This window comes from Microcaecilia unicolor, chromosome 3, assembly GCF_901765095.1.
Source record: "Microcaecilia unicolor chromosome 3, aMicUni1.1, whole genome shotgun sequence".
In the NCBI taxonomy this organism is placed as follows: domain Eukaryota; kingdom Metazoa; phylum Chordata; class Amphibia; order Gymnophiona; family Siphonopidae; genus Microcaecilia; species Microcaecilia unicolor.
Genome location: NC_044033.1, coordinates 405,443,437 through 405,458,713, shown reverse-complemented (window position 1 = coordinate 405,458,713; position 15,277 = coordinate 405,443,437). Strand labels below are relative to the sequence as shown.

The following is a 15,277-nucleotide window of genomic DNA, read 5'->3' as shown; positions in this document are numbered from 1 at the left end:
CTCAGCGAAGCCCTTTTCCAGCGTCACTGCCGCTTTTTTCCTGGGCATTGGTGGAGCCATGGCAGCACCGCACCAACCTTACCGGCATGAGCGCCCGTTCATCCCATCTACTCTTTAATGGCAGGTGCACCCCTTGCCCCTTCCCTCGGACATTTGACCGCGGCATGTCCTTGCCCGCCCATGGAACAGGTGTGGCAAAACTTACAGTCCGCGAAAAACAGGCTGCTCTATTAAATCGCCAACAGACCTCAAAGGCTGGGCCTGAGACGACCCCCCGGCCCTGCTCTCCACGCGAACTAAAGGGCTTACTCAAGCCAGGCGAAGTGAACCCCCATTCCCCGTTCCCCGCCCCCCTCTGCCCCTTATCCGGTTGATATCCCGCGTGCCTCAGTTCATATGCGGGTTCACCTCCATTCTGCCCCGGAAGGCTTTGTCGTAGTTTAGCCACGCCCAGCCCCCAAAGCGTTGGAACACATCCAACACGGAATCCGCATATGCCAACATTAAGCTGTACTGACTCATATCCCTTCGCCCCCAGATGCTGGTCAGGTGCAAAAAGGATTGCATCCAGTTGACCCCCGTCTTTGTGACCTCGCACTCCCTTGGTCCTTCGGTCTGCTTTTTATCACGCTTCGAACGCTTCCACTTCTTCCTGCCCTCCAACAAACGGAATATATCAATACACCGCCTGTGCCTGATCCTTTTCCATAATGAACATGGCACCTGCTCCCAAAGTTCCGACAAGGCCACTAAGGCCGGCATTCCGCGGGCCCCCTCCCCAGCCCCCGTGCCCTCCTGCCGTGTCCCACCCCCTTCCTGAGAAGTGGAGGAGGATGATGTAGAGGAAGAAGAGGAGGAAACAGAAGTGAAGGAAGAGTCCCTACTCCGCTTCCCCGCCCTCTCTGCTTGCGCCGCGCACCCCTACCCTGCCCCCCACTAGGACCCCCCTTACCGTCTCCAGCCGCTGCAGCACCGGGCACTGCCATTCCTGCAGCTGCCACTGGGCCATATGCTCACAATTCATCCTGCCGCGTTGTATCCTCTGCGCTTAGCAAGGTCTGCTCCTAACCCGCCATTATCTGGTTGCCTGCTCCTCCCACCGTGGACGTCGAAGGGCACTCTGCCTCTCGCTCTTCCCGACTTGCCACACCTCTTCCAGCGGCGTCAATGCCATTGTGTTCCTGTGAGTATAAAACGGAGAAAGCATCAGGACCAACCAACCTGTCGCCCTGCCCAGCTTCCTGGGCGAGAGCCCCTCCTCCTGCCATACCCCCCATCTCGGGTCTCCGGTAGCCTGCCCGCCCATCCAGGGAGCATCCCCAGGGGGGGGGCCACAGGCGCCATCCAGGAAGGCAGTCCGAAAAGGGGCTAGGCCCCTCACTGCTGCGGACCCCACCCCAATGTGGCACTGCCCGCTCTTCATGGGACTCCCTCCCCCATCACCCCCCTGGAAAAACTCTGCTGAGACCCTTGGAGTGTCCCGCACCACCCTGCTCACTCCCACAGCTTGCCCGCTCTCCGGACACCTCTCTACCCGCTCCTCGAGCCAGCCGCTGGGGCTCCTAACGCTCTCCCCCCCTCTCCCCTGCGATCCCCCTCCTGAGGAAAAGAGGCCTCCGCCGCCAGCCCCACCCCACCCCCCCACCGCATCTCCCCTCATCTGCGCACCCCTCCCCTTGTGGCCTACGCCCACATGCTGCCTTTTCTTTTGCCGCTGCTTACCCATTCTTAAAGCTGCGTCTGCAGCCATAGCTGTCCGGGCAGCTGCATGCCCCCCCCCCTGTACTCACATGCACTGGGCTGCCGTCTGTGGAGTCACTGGCACAAAAGCGAGCCGTCAAAAGAGAGCTGCATGCCCTGAACCTCCTCTCTCACAGTGTTCCTGACTGTAATGCTTCTGACTCCCAACCCAGGACTTGATCCCCTGAAGTTTTGGGCATAACTCAGTGCAGGCAGGAACCGTGCCTTCCTGCCACTGCAGCTGTGAGTCTGTAAGTTTTCCCATCTCATTCAGCCTCGCTCCCTCTTGGAAAGCTGCACAATTGGCAAGGGAACCCGCCTCTGAGGAACAGGGAAAACGCCCTGAGCCTCGGATGACCTTCTTTTTATTCCCCCCTTAGCCCCGCCCCCATGTCGCCATTCACCAGTGGCAGCCCCCCAAAGACCCACCAAGCAGCCACTAGCTTCAAACTAGCCACTCACTGCGAACCCTTCTGCGCGTCATGCATATGGCGCTTCCGCCCCCCCCTCCCCCTCGCTCGCCCCTAACTAGAGCTGTCTTGAACAGGCTCAGCCCTCGTTTAACGGGGCCCGTCGAGACAAGCTCTCGGGCCTTTTATTCGTTCAATAGCAAGATGCGTTAAAGGAGGAAAAAAGACTTCAGACGCTCAACATTCTCTGTTGTGAATAAAATTAACAGTGAATGATTGAATCCCGCAGTATCCTCTATTGAAGAGTCTTCTTCTTGAAGTGGATATCAGGTGAGCTCCTCATCAGTCAAAAAACCTCCTGACTTGTTGTGACCCTAAAGTCAGTGGCGTTCCGAGGGGCGCTGACACCCGGGGCGGATCGCCGTTGCGCCCTGCCCCCCCCAAGCAGTGCGACCCCCCCCCCCCCGGTGAAAGAACCTCCCCCCCCGGGTGAACGCTGCTGGGGGGGGGGGTGCCGTGCGCCGGTCAGCGTCTTTCGTTTCCATGCGCCCTCTGCCCCGGAACATACTGTTCCGGGGCAGAGGGAGCATGGAAACGAACGATGCTGACCGGCGCGTGGCACCCCCCCCAGCGGACTGCACCCAGGGTGAACCGCCCCCCCCTTGGTACGCCACTGCCTAAAGTTACATAGGAACTCCTTCCATCATCCTTTACTCTAAAGGGAAATAACTATAAATATATAGCAGGCAGCCATTACACAGTCTGAATCCTGATAGAAGGAAGGCAGAACACTAATTGGTAAGCAACTAATTGCCTGTTGCCCTGGTCTCTAATATTCTTCTCAAACTCACTGATGTATGTGCTTTTTCAGAGCTCTCAGTATGGCCAGCTTAAGCAAAACAGAAACTTTCTGCAGAGCTTCCCCAGCCGAGGCAATCACTACAGCCCAGATAAGTGCAGTCTGTTTTATGGCTATATATTTATAGTTATTTCCCTTTAAAGTAAAGGATGGTGATGGTGCCCAGAGTGCGGGGAGGGGATTTCTGTGTGCAGCCAGCACAGATATGCGGGAGGCGGCTCCAATTTCCAGTGCACGGTCCAAAGAGGTTTGACTGATCAAAGTTCTTTCGTGAATCATTGCCAGAGTCCTGCCCTGACACTTTAAAAAAGCCTGGCGGGGCTTTGTGCCCTCGGTCATACACGCAGCCATGGATAACCCAGACTACTTGCACCTGTATGACACGGTGCAACCTCGGAAGAGCCCCTTCGAAGTGCCTGATCATGTCTCCCCAGCTTCCAGCCCTGACAGCATGGAGCTTAGTGGGCGGGAGAGCCCTGGAGAGGAGGAGGAGGAGGGCTATGGGGATCAGATGCTGCTGAGCCCCCGCTCCGGGGATGCCCTGCCCTCCAGTCCTGGGGAGTTCAGGAGGGACGGTTCCCCTTGGTCCCCCATCTCCCCCTCCTCACCCATCTCCCCCACAGCTTTTAGCCTCTCCCCAGCCAGCAGCAACAGCAATAACCTCCGAGAGAAAGAGAATGACAACTGGCGCCCTGGCGATCCCCACGTCTACCTCTATGTGAAGGTGAGGGAGTGGGAGGAGAAGTGTGTGTGTGTGGATTTCTGTACATCACCTGCCTGGTGGGGAAGGAGGAGGATCATCTATTAAAATAAAGGCTGGGAGAACGCTCAGAGCAATAAAATGCAAGAATTAAGAAAAACAGTTTTAAAAGGGATTTGAATGTGTGAATAAATGATTTGATTTTGATCTGGCTTGAATCTGTCACCATTATATGCTCGGTTTGCATTTGGAATTAACAGACTATTTGAAAATACTGTAGGGTGAACTTTGGCATATAGGTCGAGTGTTAGAGAAGATCTATAATAACTTTGCATTTGAATTGGGTTTAAGAGATGGGAAGTAGGCAAATGTGGTGACTCAAGCTGACTAGCAGTGGTTCAGATTCGTGCCAGCTGAGCTGCAGGTGGCTTTTTGATTTAGCATTCGATTTGCAAACCTGTTCTAGTTTGCCTCTTGTCACTGGAAGCCCTTGGTGCCGGATTCGGAGCTTGACTAAATGATGTTTGAACTGTTTTAGTCATTCATAGTTTCAGGCTGAGTTTCTGCTGCTGCTCTTCGGCTTTTGCACACAGCTTTACTGACGTTCTGTCGTTTGTTGCCTCCTCTCGTTGAGAGGAGATCAAATAATGCTTCTCTATGCACGTTTGTTGATTACTGTAAACTCCTCCCTTCACCACCACCACCATCAACACATGATTAGGAAAAATGTTAATATGAATTGATGAAGCTGATTAACGTTTGTGACAGGTGTAAAATTCTTCAAAAATTCTCATAATTCCTCCAGCTATTTAAGATTCTCATTAGAATATTCACTGTCTATCAGTGACTTCATGTCAAATCCTTTTGGCTACCCCAGTGTTATTTATCTTTTTTAATGCTTTGCTGGAGGCACATCTGTGATGTTCGGTTGAATGTAATGAGATACATTTGCATGCATTGTAGACCTTGTGTATGCAAATCTGTCTCATGCATGTTAGGACCTGTGTTGAGGGTAGTCTGAGCACGAGAGGAGACACCGCTTTCATCATGGCACATATTTGGAGGGGGGACGCCCTTGCCAAATATCCTTCCAGGGGGCCTTTCATTTTCCGACCTGAGGGAATGTAAGAGGTATATTTGATCCTGCTGCTGTAGCTCCTCCCTCCTGCATTTCTGCATAGATCTAGATACATCCTTCTCCTTCCCCCACTGAAATTGCCTTTAATAAGATATGTATGAGCTCTACAGTGTTACATTTTGGACCCTTGCACCTAGTATTCTACTGCTTTTGTTGGATTTTCAGCATTGCTGTTTCTTGGTTGTGGAAATTTATAACTATCAAGTTGTAAGGGATTTTTTTTTTAATCCAGAAATGTTCTTCTGTTCCTCTTTGGACCTCTAGCTCAATTGCACTGTGTGGGGAAACAGCATTATTGAGCCTTCATTAGCCTTCCTGCCATTATATAACCCCCAATCTAGCTGTCTCTGGAATTTGGTATACATTATTGCTAGTACTACTGTTTATTATTACTATAGTGCTACCAGATGTACGCAACACTGTATCACACTTATAAGAGAGGCAGTTCTTCCACTAGACAAGACAACCATACATGCAACCCGAGTCTGGCCAGTAAGTGTCACCGTTTATTTTCTCTTTTGGGGTTTATAGAGTTTTGTTTGTTGTACTGTGTTTTGAACAATAACTTTTTATTAGAGTTTCTGAAAATACAGAAGTGAATCCCCTCCCCCTCCCAACATATTTCTTCCAAACAGTGCACAGTAGTAAAGAAACACAACAATCATACATGCATACAGAAACATGATCCTTGTACCTCATAAATCCATCAAACTAAAAGAAACTGTATGGAATTCCCCCTCCCCAAACCAAGTCCAACAAACATACAATGGAGGATTAGCTGATGGGCTTCCATCTACAGGTCCACCCACAAGGACCGAGCCATATGAAAGAAAGGAAAGAAAAGAGAAAGCAATAAAGAATCAATCAATATCAGCTATTGGGACGCATTTTCAGACATTATCACTTACAATGTAAATGATACACTAAGCTATCAAAACCCTCAACACATTACATCTTTCCATAGAAGTGTGAGGCTGTCGCCCTTCCCCTTTAACTCCCTCGTGAGTTCATCAGACCTCGGAAGCTCACAAATTGCTTTTTGCCACGCGTGCCTAGTGGGGCCACTACTGTCTTTCCAGGTCCTAGTTATTGACATTTTAGCAGCCAGGATCAACAAGTGCGAAACCCCAACCCTGTCCTCTCCATCCGGAGCCCAGTGCATTCCTATCCTCAGGAGACATGCTTTTTTATCATTATCCTAGCAATCGCCTGTCCACTGTGAAATTTGTGACCAGACAAAACCTCCCAAAAATTTGTGCCATCTGACACTCCCACCAGATATGTTCAAAATGTCCCATCAGACCCACAGTGCCTCCACTTGAAATCTGTCCGACACTCCTGTCTAATATGCCCTATGTAAAATTTGGAACTGGAGTTGGTTATAATGGGTAATGCGAGTGCATTTATGTACATATATGTATAGGCAATCTCCTCAGGGCTGACCGGGAGGCCCAATCATTTCTCCTACTGCCTTTCTGCTACACAATGACTAGGTGGTCTAAGGCATCAGTTCACTATGCAGACAGAAGAGTAATCTGCATCCAGAGCCAGACTTAACACCACTTCTATCAAAGTGGACTCCCGATGTAAATTCACTCTAGCATCAGGTCCCAGTAAGAAATCTTTACTGTTTATTGTACGGTTTTAAATTACAGAACATTTCTTTTATTCACTTTGTAAAGGGGGGGTGGGGTCCGCTTCCCCCTCTTGAGTGGAGCCAGCAAGCCTGCGGGGCTCCCAGGGTTCCAGGACAGAATGCTGCTGATACTGGGACTCAGAGCCAAAGTATTTTATTATCAAGGCAATTTCATACCAAAAATCATATATTCTTCAAAGCAAAAGGTACAGCCCTCTTAATATAATCTTCAAAAGAAAAAGGTACAATCCTCATACGATAATCATAAAAAAAAAAGGTACAGTCCAGGTCCCAAAATCCCTCAGCAAACGCTCAGCTCCTCAAGACCTCAGGTCTTCTATTAGGGCATTAGCTTTCCCTTCCTCCTCCTTCAGAAGGGTTTAGTAAGAGTTCAGCACACTTCCAATGTAGCACAACAGTTCAGAACAAATCTTCAGGGACAGTCTTTGCACATCAAACCAATACCACAAATCACCTGTAAGGAGCAGGGTTAGCAGTTTCTCCCAAATCTCAGCACCACGCCCAGTGTAGCCTCCTCCATTGCCTTCAAGTGCTGGGCAGGGCAACCTTTGAATTCTCCCACTCCATGGTTAGGGTTACCATATTTTGTCCCCCCAAAAGGAGGACACATGCCCCTGTCACATTTTCCCCTCCCCCCTGTCACACACCCCATCACTCCCCTCCCTGTCACCCCCCTCCCCTTACCTTACTACTGCCCTGGTGGTCTAGTGACCTCTTCGGGGCAGGAAAGAGCCCCCTCTTTTCAGCCCGGAGCGCTGCCCTACATGCATCCTTCCTGTTCCTGATCTCGGCGCTGATTCAAAATGGCCGCCTAGAGTTCAACTCTTGGTGGCCATTTTGAATTGGTGCTGAGATCAGGAACAGGAAGGATGCATGCAGGGCAGCGCTCCGGGCAGGAAAGAGGGGGCTCTTTCCTGCCCCGAAGGCTGAAGAGGTTACTAGACCACCAGGGTAGTAGTAAGTAAGGGGAAGGGAGGCTAGCAATCTGCCCATTTGTCCGGATTTCTGGACAAACGGGCAGGCTGGTGGGTGGGCCATGATGGCCCACCCACCAGCCTGCCCGTTTGTCCAGAAATCCGGACAAACGGGCAGATTGGCAAAACCCGCCCAGTTGCCCGGACATGTCCTCAAAAAGAGGACATGTCCGGGTAAATCTGGACATATGGTAACCCTACCCATAGTAGCTGGCTCCTCTTCCTTAGGCAGCTCTAGTGGTAGGCTACTTCCTTCCTCCACATACTCCATGGAATCTCTCTCTCCATTCATCTCCCCTCTCTCCTGGTGGCTGAGAGCCTCCAGGAAATCTGCTCTTCCCTTCTCACAGCTCGGGGGAATTATATACTGATGGCGAAGCCAGGGAAACTGAGCTTCATCCTTCCCTCTCCCTCTAGTGGGGAAGGGAGTAACAGGCTCACCCTGCCTCGAGCCATTGCTTGCCCTGCTGGGGCTGGGAATCCATTCCATTTTTTAAGAACTACTCTCTTCTCTCATTCTTCCAAGGACTTCTGGAACCCATAGTTCTGGGCTCAACTTCTTCACTGGGGAATCTCTGGGGCTTGCCTTGTCACAACATTCATTCACTTTTCTAGGCTAAAATCATAATATAAAAGGCATCACAAATTAAGAATTTTATATATGGTCAAATGCTACTATAAAAACTATAGGTTGAGGTTATTTTACAAGTCTTATTTGCCATGTCCACATGGAAGTACTGGCATTTGCATGTATATATCCAGGGCCAGATTAGTCCAACTGATGCTCTAAGCACAGCCCAACAATGGTGCCCCTCGACCCTTCTATTGCTTAATTGACAAGACGTTAAGGGCCCTGTTTACTAAGCCATGCTCGAGGCACGTTAGCGTTTTTAGCACGCGCTAAGCATTAACGTGTGCTAACCGTGTAGATGCCCATAATATTCCTATGGGCGTCTACACGATTAACACATGCTAACTTTTAGCATGCACTAAAAACGCTAGTGTACCTTAGTATACATACATATATATTTATAATGATTAGAAAAATGCTGAAATTCATGTTGAATAATGGGTGTGGCAGATGACAGTTAAAGAGTTAAGGACATGATAGCTAGGGGAAAGAAAAACCCTGTGCTGCCCCCTTTCCTTGGTGCCCCAAGTGCTTACTTATTTTGCTTAATAGTTAATCCAGGGCTGTGTATATCACATATGCATGTAAAAACCAGTTTCAAAAAAGTGCTGTTTTCACATGGAAATTCACACTTGTAGAGATTTTCAAGGGGGTGTTTGGGTGGGACTAAAATCTACACATGTATTTCCCATTTTACAAAGGGAATACATGTATATGAGGGAAAGATTCACTTCAGTTTTTATACCTGCTCAATGGCAGATTATATGGGTTAAAAAAAAAAAAGTGCTCATTTCAACCAGGGCTTAAGGGAGTCATTCTTATGTAGTTTAAGTCTACCTCCAATATGAAACCACATTAAAAATGTGGTCTCACTACTTATTTGGCAGCATATACATGTGTAGGTTTGTAAACTGGGGCAACTACAAAAGGAAATTCAGCCATTTGAGTTGTGAAAGTGCCGACATGGAAGCTGCTGTGTCCGTGCTGTTCATTTTTTCTATGGGTATCTTTGTAAAATGGAGGTTCCCACTGCTCATGCTGGCAAATACATATGCACTCCTGCAGGCCTTCCAGAAAAGGCTTTACATCAGCAGGTCATTTTTGAAAGCACCACTGGAACTGAACACATCTTGACCTGGATATCTTAAATCCGATCTCTATATTCTGTGTACAGTAGGGTTTATAGTGTTACAAGGTGTGCAGAGTGTTTTAAAACAAATAGAAGAGGTCATCCATGCTCAGTGAGTCTTACAATCTAACAAGAAGGACACTGAGGACAGCCGGAGAGTGAGGAGCAAACATGGATCCTGCAATGTAGTCAAGATGCGGGGTTCGCATTTCGTCTCTCTTCTTCCCTTTCACTCAGTAATAGATGGTTAGTTCACAACATAGTCTGCAACAGGACCTATCATTAGAAGGGAAATATAGCAAAACAGCCGCAGTTATGGAAGACGACAACTACTGCCGTTACTGGAGAACACACACCATAGGTGGCACCCTTCAACCTATGGGGATGTGACACTGGCTCACTCGCAACCTCTTCTGCAATTTAAGAATGATTTAAAAAGTTCCGTTTTTCTCAGAGCAAGTGCTTACATGATGGTATAAATGTAGCTAATTCTTAAAAATTAAACAGACTGAATACACACCTGCCTCAGGAGTCGACAAATCAGTTTAGCAGCATATGAGCAACAATGTTTACAAATCCATACAAATTAAGTGCTGGATTGCACACGACACACCACCTGTGGTCAAAACAATATGGAAATGTTGACTTATAGTACTCAGTGGCGATAGTCAGAATGTGGCAAAGTCACAACAGCAGCTGGAGATTGCAGCAAATATATGTGTCATGTGCAATCCAGCACTTAATTTGTACGGATTTGTAAACATTGTTGCTCATATGCTGCTGAATTGATTTGTCCACTCCTGAGGCAGGTGCTCTTTGCGCCAAAATGCAGATCTGTGTCAAGACAGTTTAATTTTTAAGAATTTTCTAAATACATTTTTTGTACCATTGTGTTGGTATTGGATTGGGCCACCACCACTTATTTTGTTTTTACTTGTGTTTTGCATTGGGGGATTATCTACTTTTATCTGTACCAGAGAAAGTGCATAACACACAGGTCTGGAAACTGCTTTCCATTGCTGGGCTACAGGTAAATGGGAGCATCCACAGCTGGATAGTGAGAGGTTTCCAGGGGTGTGTTTAGGTGCTGGGGAGGAGAACAGCACCTGCCCATGCTATTTCCAGCAGTATGTGCACTTGTTCACCCCCCCCCCCCCCCCCCCACTCAGCTGTCTGCACTAAAAGACAAGTGCAAAGCAATTGGTCACTTTTAACATAGGCTATTTGAAAATTGCTCTCTTGATGTGTTCTTAATTTTGGTAAAATCAAATTCCTGGAGGTGCAGTGCCCTTGCATGAAATGGAAGTAAAGGAACTGCAAATGATGATTTCTGAACAAAATAGTTAACTGTCATTTTAAAAAATGGCCTCTCGCATTATTTAGTCAAATGAGTAACCAAAGAAGGCATCCATTAACTTAGGGGTCCTTTTATTTATTTATTTGTTACATTTGTATCCCACCTTTTCCCACTTATTAGTAGGCTCAAAGTGGCTTACATAGTTCCGGTGTGAACAAATACAGTATATGGGTACTATTACAGTGACAAAGGCACGCTAGCGTTTTTAGTGTTCACTATTGATTATTTATTTATTTGCTACATTTGTACCCCACATTTTCCCACCCATTTCCAGGCTCAATGTGGCTTACATTATATTGCAAAAGGTATAATTATGAACAGTGTAATAGGTTTTTAAATTTAACATATTACTGTGTAAGAAATAAGGAAGATAGGTCTGTAGAATGATTTACATAACACATAATAAAAAGCAGTAAAATATAAGGACCAATAATGATAATATAACTAATGTAATCAATTTGGAGGGATCAGTACATGGTTGGTTAGATATAGAATAATAATCAAGTCATTAAGGAGGAGTGTGTGCAAAATGCTAGAGACACCTATAGAAATATATGGGTGTCTCTTAACGATTAGCATGTGTTTACTTTTAGAGAGTGCTAAAAACACTAGTGTGCCTTTGTAAAAAGACCCCTAAGTAGCTAATTATCTGACATGCAGGAATCTGGCTAGATAAGGTGTTTCTATACCTAAAATTCTCATATAGGAATGCAATTATTTTCTTGAATACTAACAATCAGAATAACAATAATATGAAAACCACTTTGTTGCTGCATTCTGCTGTCTGGGGTTGGTCAGTGCAAGAGCTACCCCAGGTTGGTTTTGGGCCCCTTATCCCAGTATTCTACATTTGAATTCAGGGTTGAGGACTGGGTCTTGCTTCACCAGCATTTCTCCTTTCTATCCTGCACAGGCAGAACTAGCTGGGTGGGATGAGGACAGGGCTGGATTAAATCCGACTGATGCCCTAAGCACAGCCCAACACTGGTGCCCCTTGGTTCTTCCATTGCTTAACTGACAAGACATTAAGACTCAATAAGTGCTGAGAAATATCATTATTGTAGTAGTAGTATTGTATGAAAGAAAACATCATATATATTTATAATGATTAGAAAAACACTGAAATTCATGATGGATAATGGGTGTGGCAGATGGCAGTGAAAGAGTTAAGGGCATGATAGCTAGGGGGGAAAAACTCTGTGATGCTCCCTTCCCTTGGTGCCCTAAGCATGTGCTTATTTTGCTTAATAGTTAATCCAGGGCTGGATGAAGATATATAGAATATGATGCCTGCGCTTGTACCATAGGTTTTATTTACCTCAAATAGGCCCTGTGGTGTATGATGTGGCTCAGTTCCCTAATTTTAGCCTCATGTACCCTGTAGAACAGCTGTTATCCACATTCCTCAGAATATCCCATTCATCCTTCCTTCCTATTCTATTCATTGGCTTCCTCTTCTGGCCAGAGGCATTTTATTTGTTACATTTTTTTTAGGTTAGTTTGGCATCAGGGGCAGATGCACCTGTTATGGACACAGGCTCTGTTTTGCAGAATTTGCCCCAGAAATCATCTGCAACCCTTTGAATTGTTTTTCTAATTTATATGCTGTTTTCAGTACAGAAGCACTTAGATCCCGATCAGAAAGAAAGATAAAACATGGAATCAAACAAAAATTTTGTTTGGTGTGAGTGGCTACTGAAGGGCTTTAATCCATACAGCATTCTCCCATGGGCACAGAAAGAAGGAGGAAAAGAAAACATTTTGAATACGGCTTTAATGTACTTATCCTTTTTTAAATAGGTCTTTTTTTTTTGGAAGCATAGAAAATGAGAGCAGATAAAAACCATATGGCCTATCTTGCCCATCTGTATCATCCGCTATATCTTCCTCCCAATGTCCCATGATTTCTTGAATTCAGATACAGTCCTTGTCTCCACCACCTCCACTGGGAGGTCATTCCACATTCACCACCCTTTCTGTAAAGAAGTTTTTCCTTAGATTACTTCTTAGTCTATTCCATTATAACTTCATCTTATGCCCTCTCATTCCAGAGCTTCCTTTCTGTTGAAAGAGACCTGCCTCCTGCATATTTATGTCATGGAGATGTTTAAATGTCTCAATCATATCTCCTCTCTCTTGTCTTTCTTCCATGGTATACATAAGTCTTTCCTTATACCAGTGGCGTAGGAAGGGGGGGCGGTCCGCCCCGGGTGCACGCCGCTGGGGGGTGTCGGCTCCGCTGGTTCCCTGCTCCCTCTGCCCCGGAACAGGTTACTTCCTGTTCCGGGGCAGAGAAAGCAAGGAACCAGCGGAGCCGACGCAGCTCCCAGCAACATGCAGTCTGGGCCGGATTGGCCCTCTCGCCCGCCCCTCACTTCCTAATTGAAGTAAGAATGCGCTCCAGGGGGGGTGAGGGTGCGCTGTGGAGGGGGGACGGGTGTGCGCTAAGGGGGGGGGGGTGCCGTGCTGCACACGGGGGGGGGGGGGGGGGTGCGCAGCAGCGACCCGCCCCGGGTGTCAGCTGCCCTCGCTACAGCACTGCCTCATACACTTTATGATGAAGACCACTGTACCATTTTAGTAGCCCTCTGGATTGACTCCATCCTGTTTATATTTATTTATTATCAAAGTGCGGAATATACATTATCTTTGGGATTCTAGGTGGATTACAACATTACATCCATAGTCTAATACATTTAAAAGAATACAAACAGACCTTAAAATAGTAGAAACATTCAATTCTACACTGGAAAATTCAAAATCTTAATTCATAAAAGTCAAACAGTGTAACTATAGGCCAGACAAAATAAAAAAGTCTTAAGAGAAACTTTAAAATCCTTCAAATCTTTCTAGAATGGACATCCAATGGTAACATTTTGGGCCCTGCTACATAAAACATAGATAATATGTTCTCTTCCAGGTATATAGAAACCATGTAATGGCTGAACATACAAATCCCACGAAAGGAGCAATGAGAAAACAAAAAAACATCAAACAAAGGAACTACATACCTTCTACTATAATAAAACTCACCCTCAACGTTCTGAAGACACTGACGTCACTGCAGCCACTCAGACACCGGTTCGTCAGTTCATGATGGTGAAGCCACAACACTGACCATGTCTCCCTGCCCCACCCTCGCGTCAAACGTGATGACGTCAAGGGTGGAACAATTACAAAACTAAAATGAACGAAGGGGGAGGAGTAGGGAAACACGCGGAGCATGTTTCCTTACTCCTCCCCTTCCAAAGAATCGCTGCAGACTGGCTAACAAACAAAAGCGGCCGAGGACATGTCCAACTGAAGCCATCTCTCTCTGCCCATGTCTCCTAGCCCCGCCCTCACGTCAAACGTTATGATGTCGAGGGCAGAGACATGGCCAGAGAGAGATGGCTTCAACCTACGAACCCTACAATGACGACAGACTAAAAACGTGCCAAGATTACAAAAGCCCAGCTACCCTCCAACCACCCCTCGAAAAATGGCCCTGCCACAATCGCGGTCGTCGTCGCCGTCAACGCCGCTCCCACCCTCCACTCACCCCTCTCCGTCTGCCACTGGAACGCCGGCCGGCTCCTCACAACAGAGGGAAGGAGGGAGGCCCAAATGGAATCGATCGGCTGTTGCCCCACCCCGCCCCCCAGCCAACGCTGACCCCCTCAAAACCCCTGAACCCCCTCCAAGCCCTCACCGCCGCTGGAACACACTGTCAGCCAATTTAGCTCCCTCTAAGCAAGGAAGCCAATTTAGTTGATCTCTGTTTCCACTCCCCGCCCAGCCATCATTTCTGAACACTCAAAATAAAGCAATCAATGTTCTTTACTCTTCGTCCATCTACAGCTCTTTCATTTGCACCCCTCCAAGCCCCTAACCCCCCTCCAAGCCCACAGTCACTCCCTCACAGTTCCAAATCCGCCACCCCCCCCCCCCCCCAAACATTCACACACACACTGTGTAGCACAAAAAAAAACATACCAACAAAAAAACATAACCTGAGGAATCCCTCACTTTCAAGCCATCACCACAGGAACGCAGACCCCCCCCCCCCTTCAAAACCCCCTCGCCACTCACTCACATTTCACCATCCACACCCCCCCCCCACAAACATTCACACACACACACACACACACACTCTCTAGCACAACAACAAAAACACAACAACAAATGACAGAAAACACAAAGATGACATGAACAATTCCTCACTTTCACAACCTCAACCCATCTAACCAAAACCCCCTCCAAGCACCACGCCACTCCCTCACACATCACAACCCCCCCCCCCAAAAAAAAAAAACACAAGCTCTACTATGGAGAATCAGCATCTCTTACTCACAACACTCCCCCCCATCATACACACACTCTACCATGGAGAAACAGCATCTCTCTCACTCACACCCACACACTCCCCCCACCCCCTTAATACACAAACTATTCCATGGAAAATCAAATTCTCCGAGGACAAGCAGGCTGCTTGTTCTCACGACTGGGTGACGTCCGCGGCAGCCCCCACCAACCGGAAGAAGCTTCGCGGGCGGTCCGCACGCAGGGCACGCCCACCGCGCATGCGCGGCCGTCTTCCCGCCCGTGCGTGACCGTTCCCGCCAGTCTTTTCTTTTCCGCGCCTGGAGAGAGACGTGTTCACCTCTCTCTCTTCCTCAGCCCCGGAAAACCGTCGCGTTGTT

The 15,277-nt window shown here is 47.6% G+C and overlaps 1 protein-coding gene across 1 annotated transcript in view; it reads left to right on the top strand.

Annotated features, from left to right (window-relative positions):
• The first annotated feature begins 3,330 nt into the window (after positions 1-3,330).
• Positions 3,331-15,277, top strand: part of CLIC5 (chloride intracellular channel 5) — a 256,920-nt gene continuing 244,973 nt past the window's right edge. The window contains 1 exon segment of the mRNA XM_030198768.1: positions 3,331-3,733. Within this exon segment, the coding sequence (XP_030054628.1) occupies positions 3,359-3,733 (375 nt within the window). The 5' untranslated portion in view covers positions 3,331-3,358.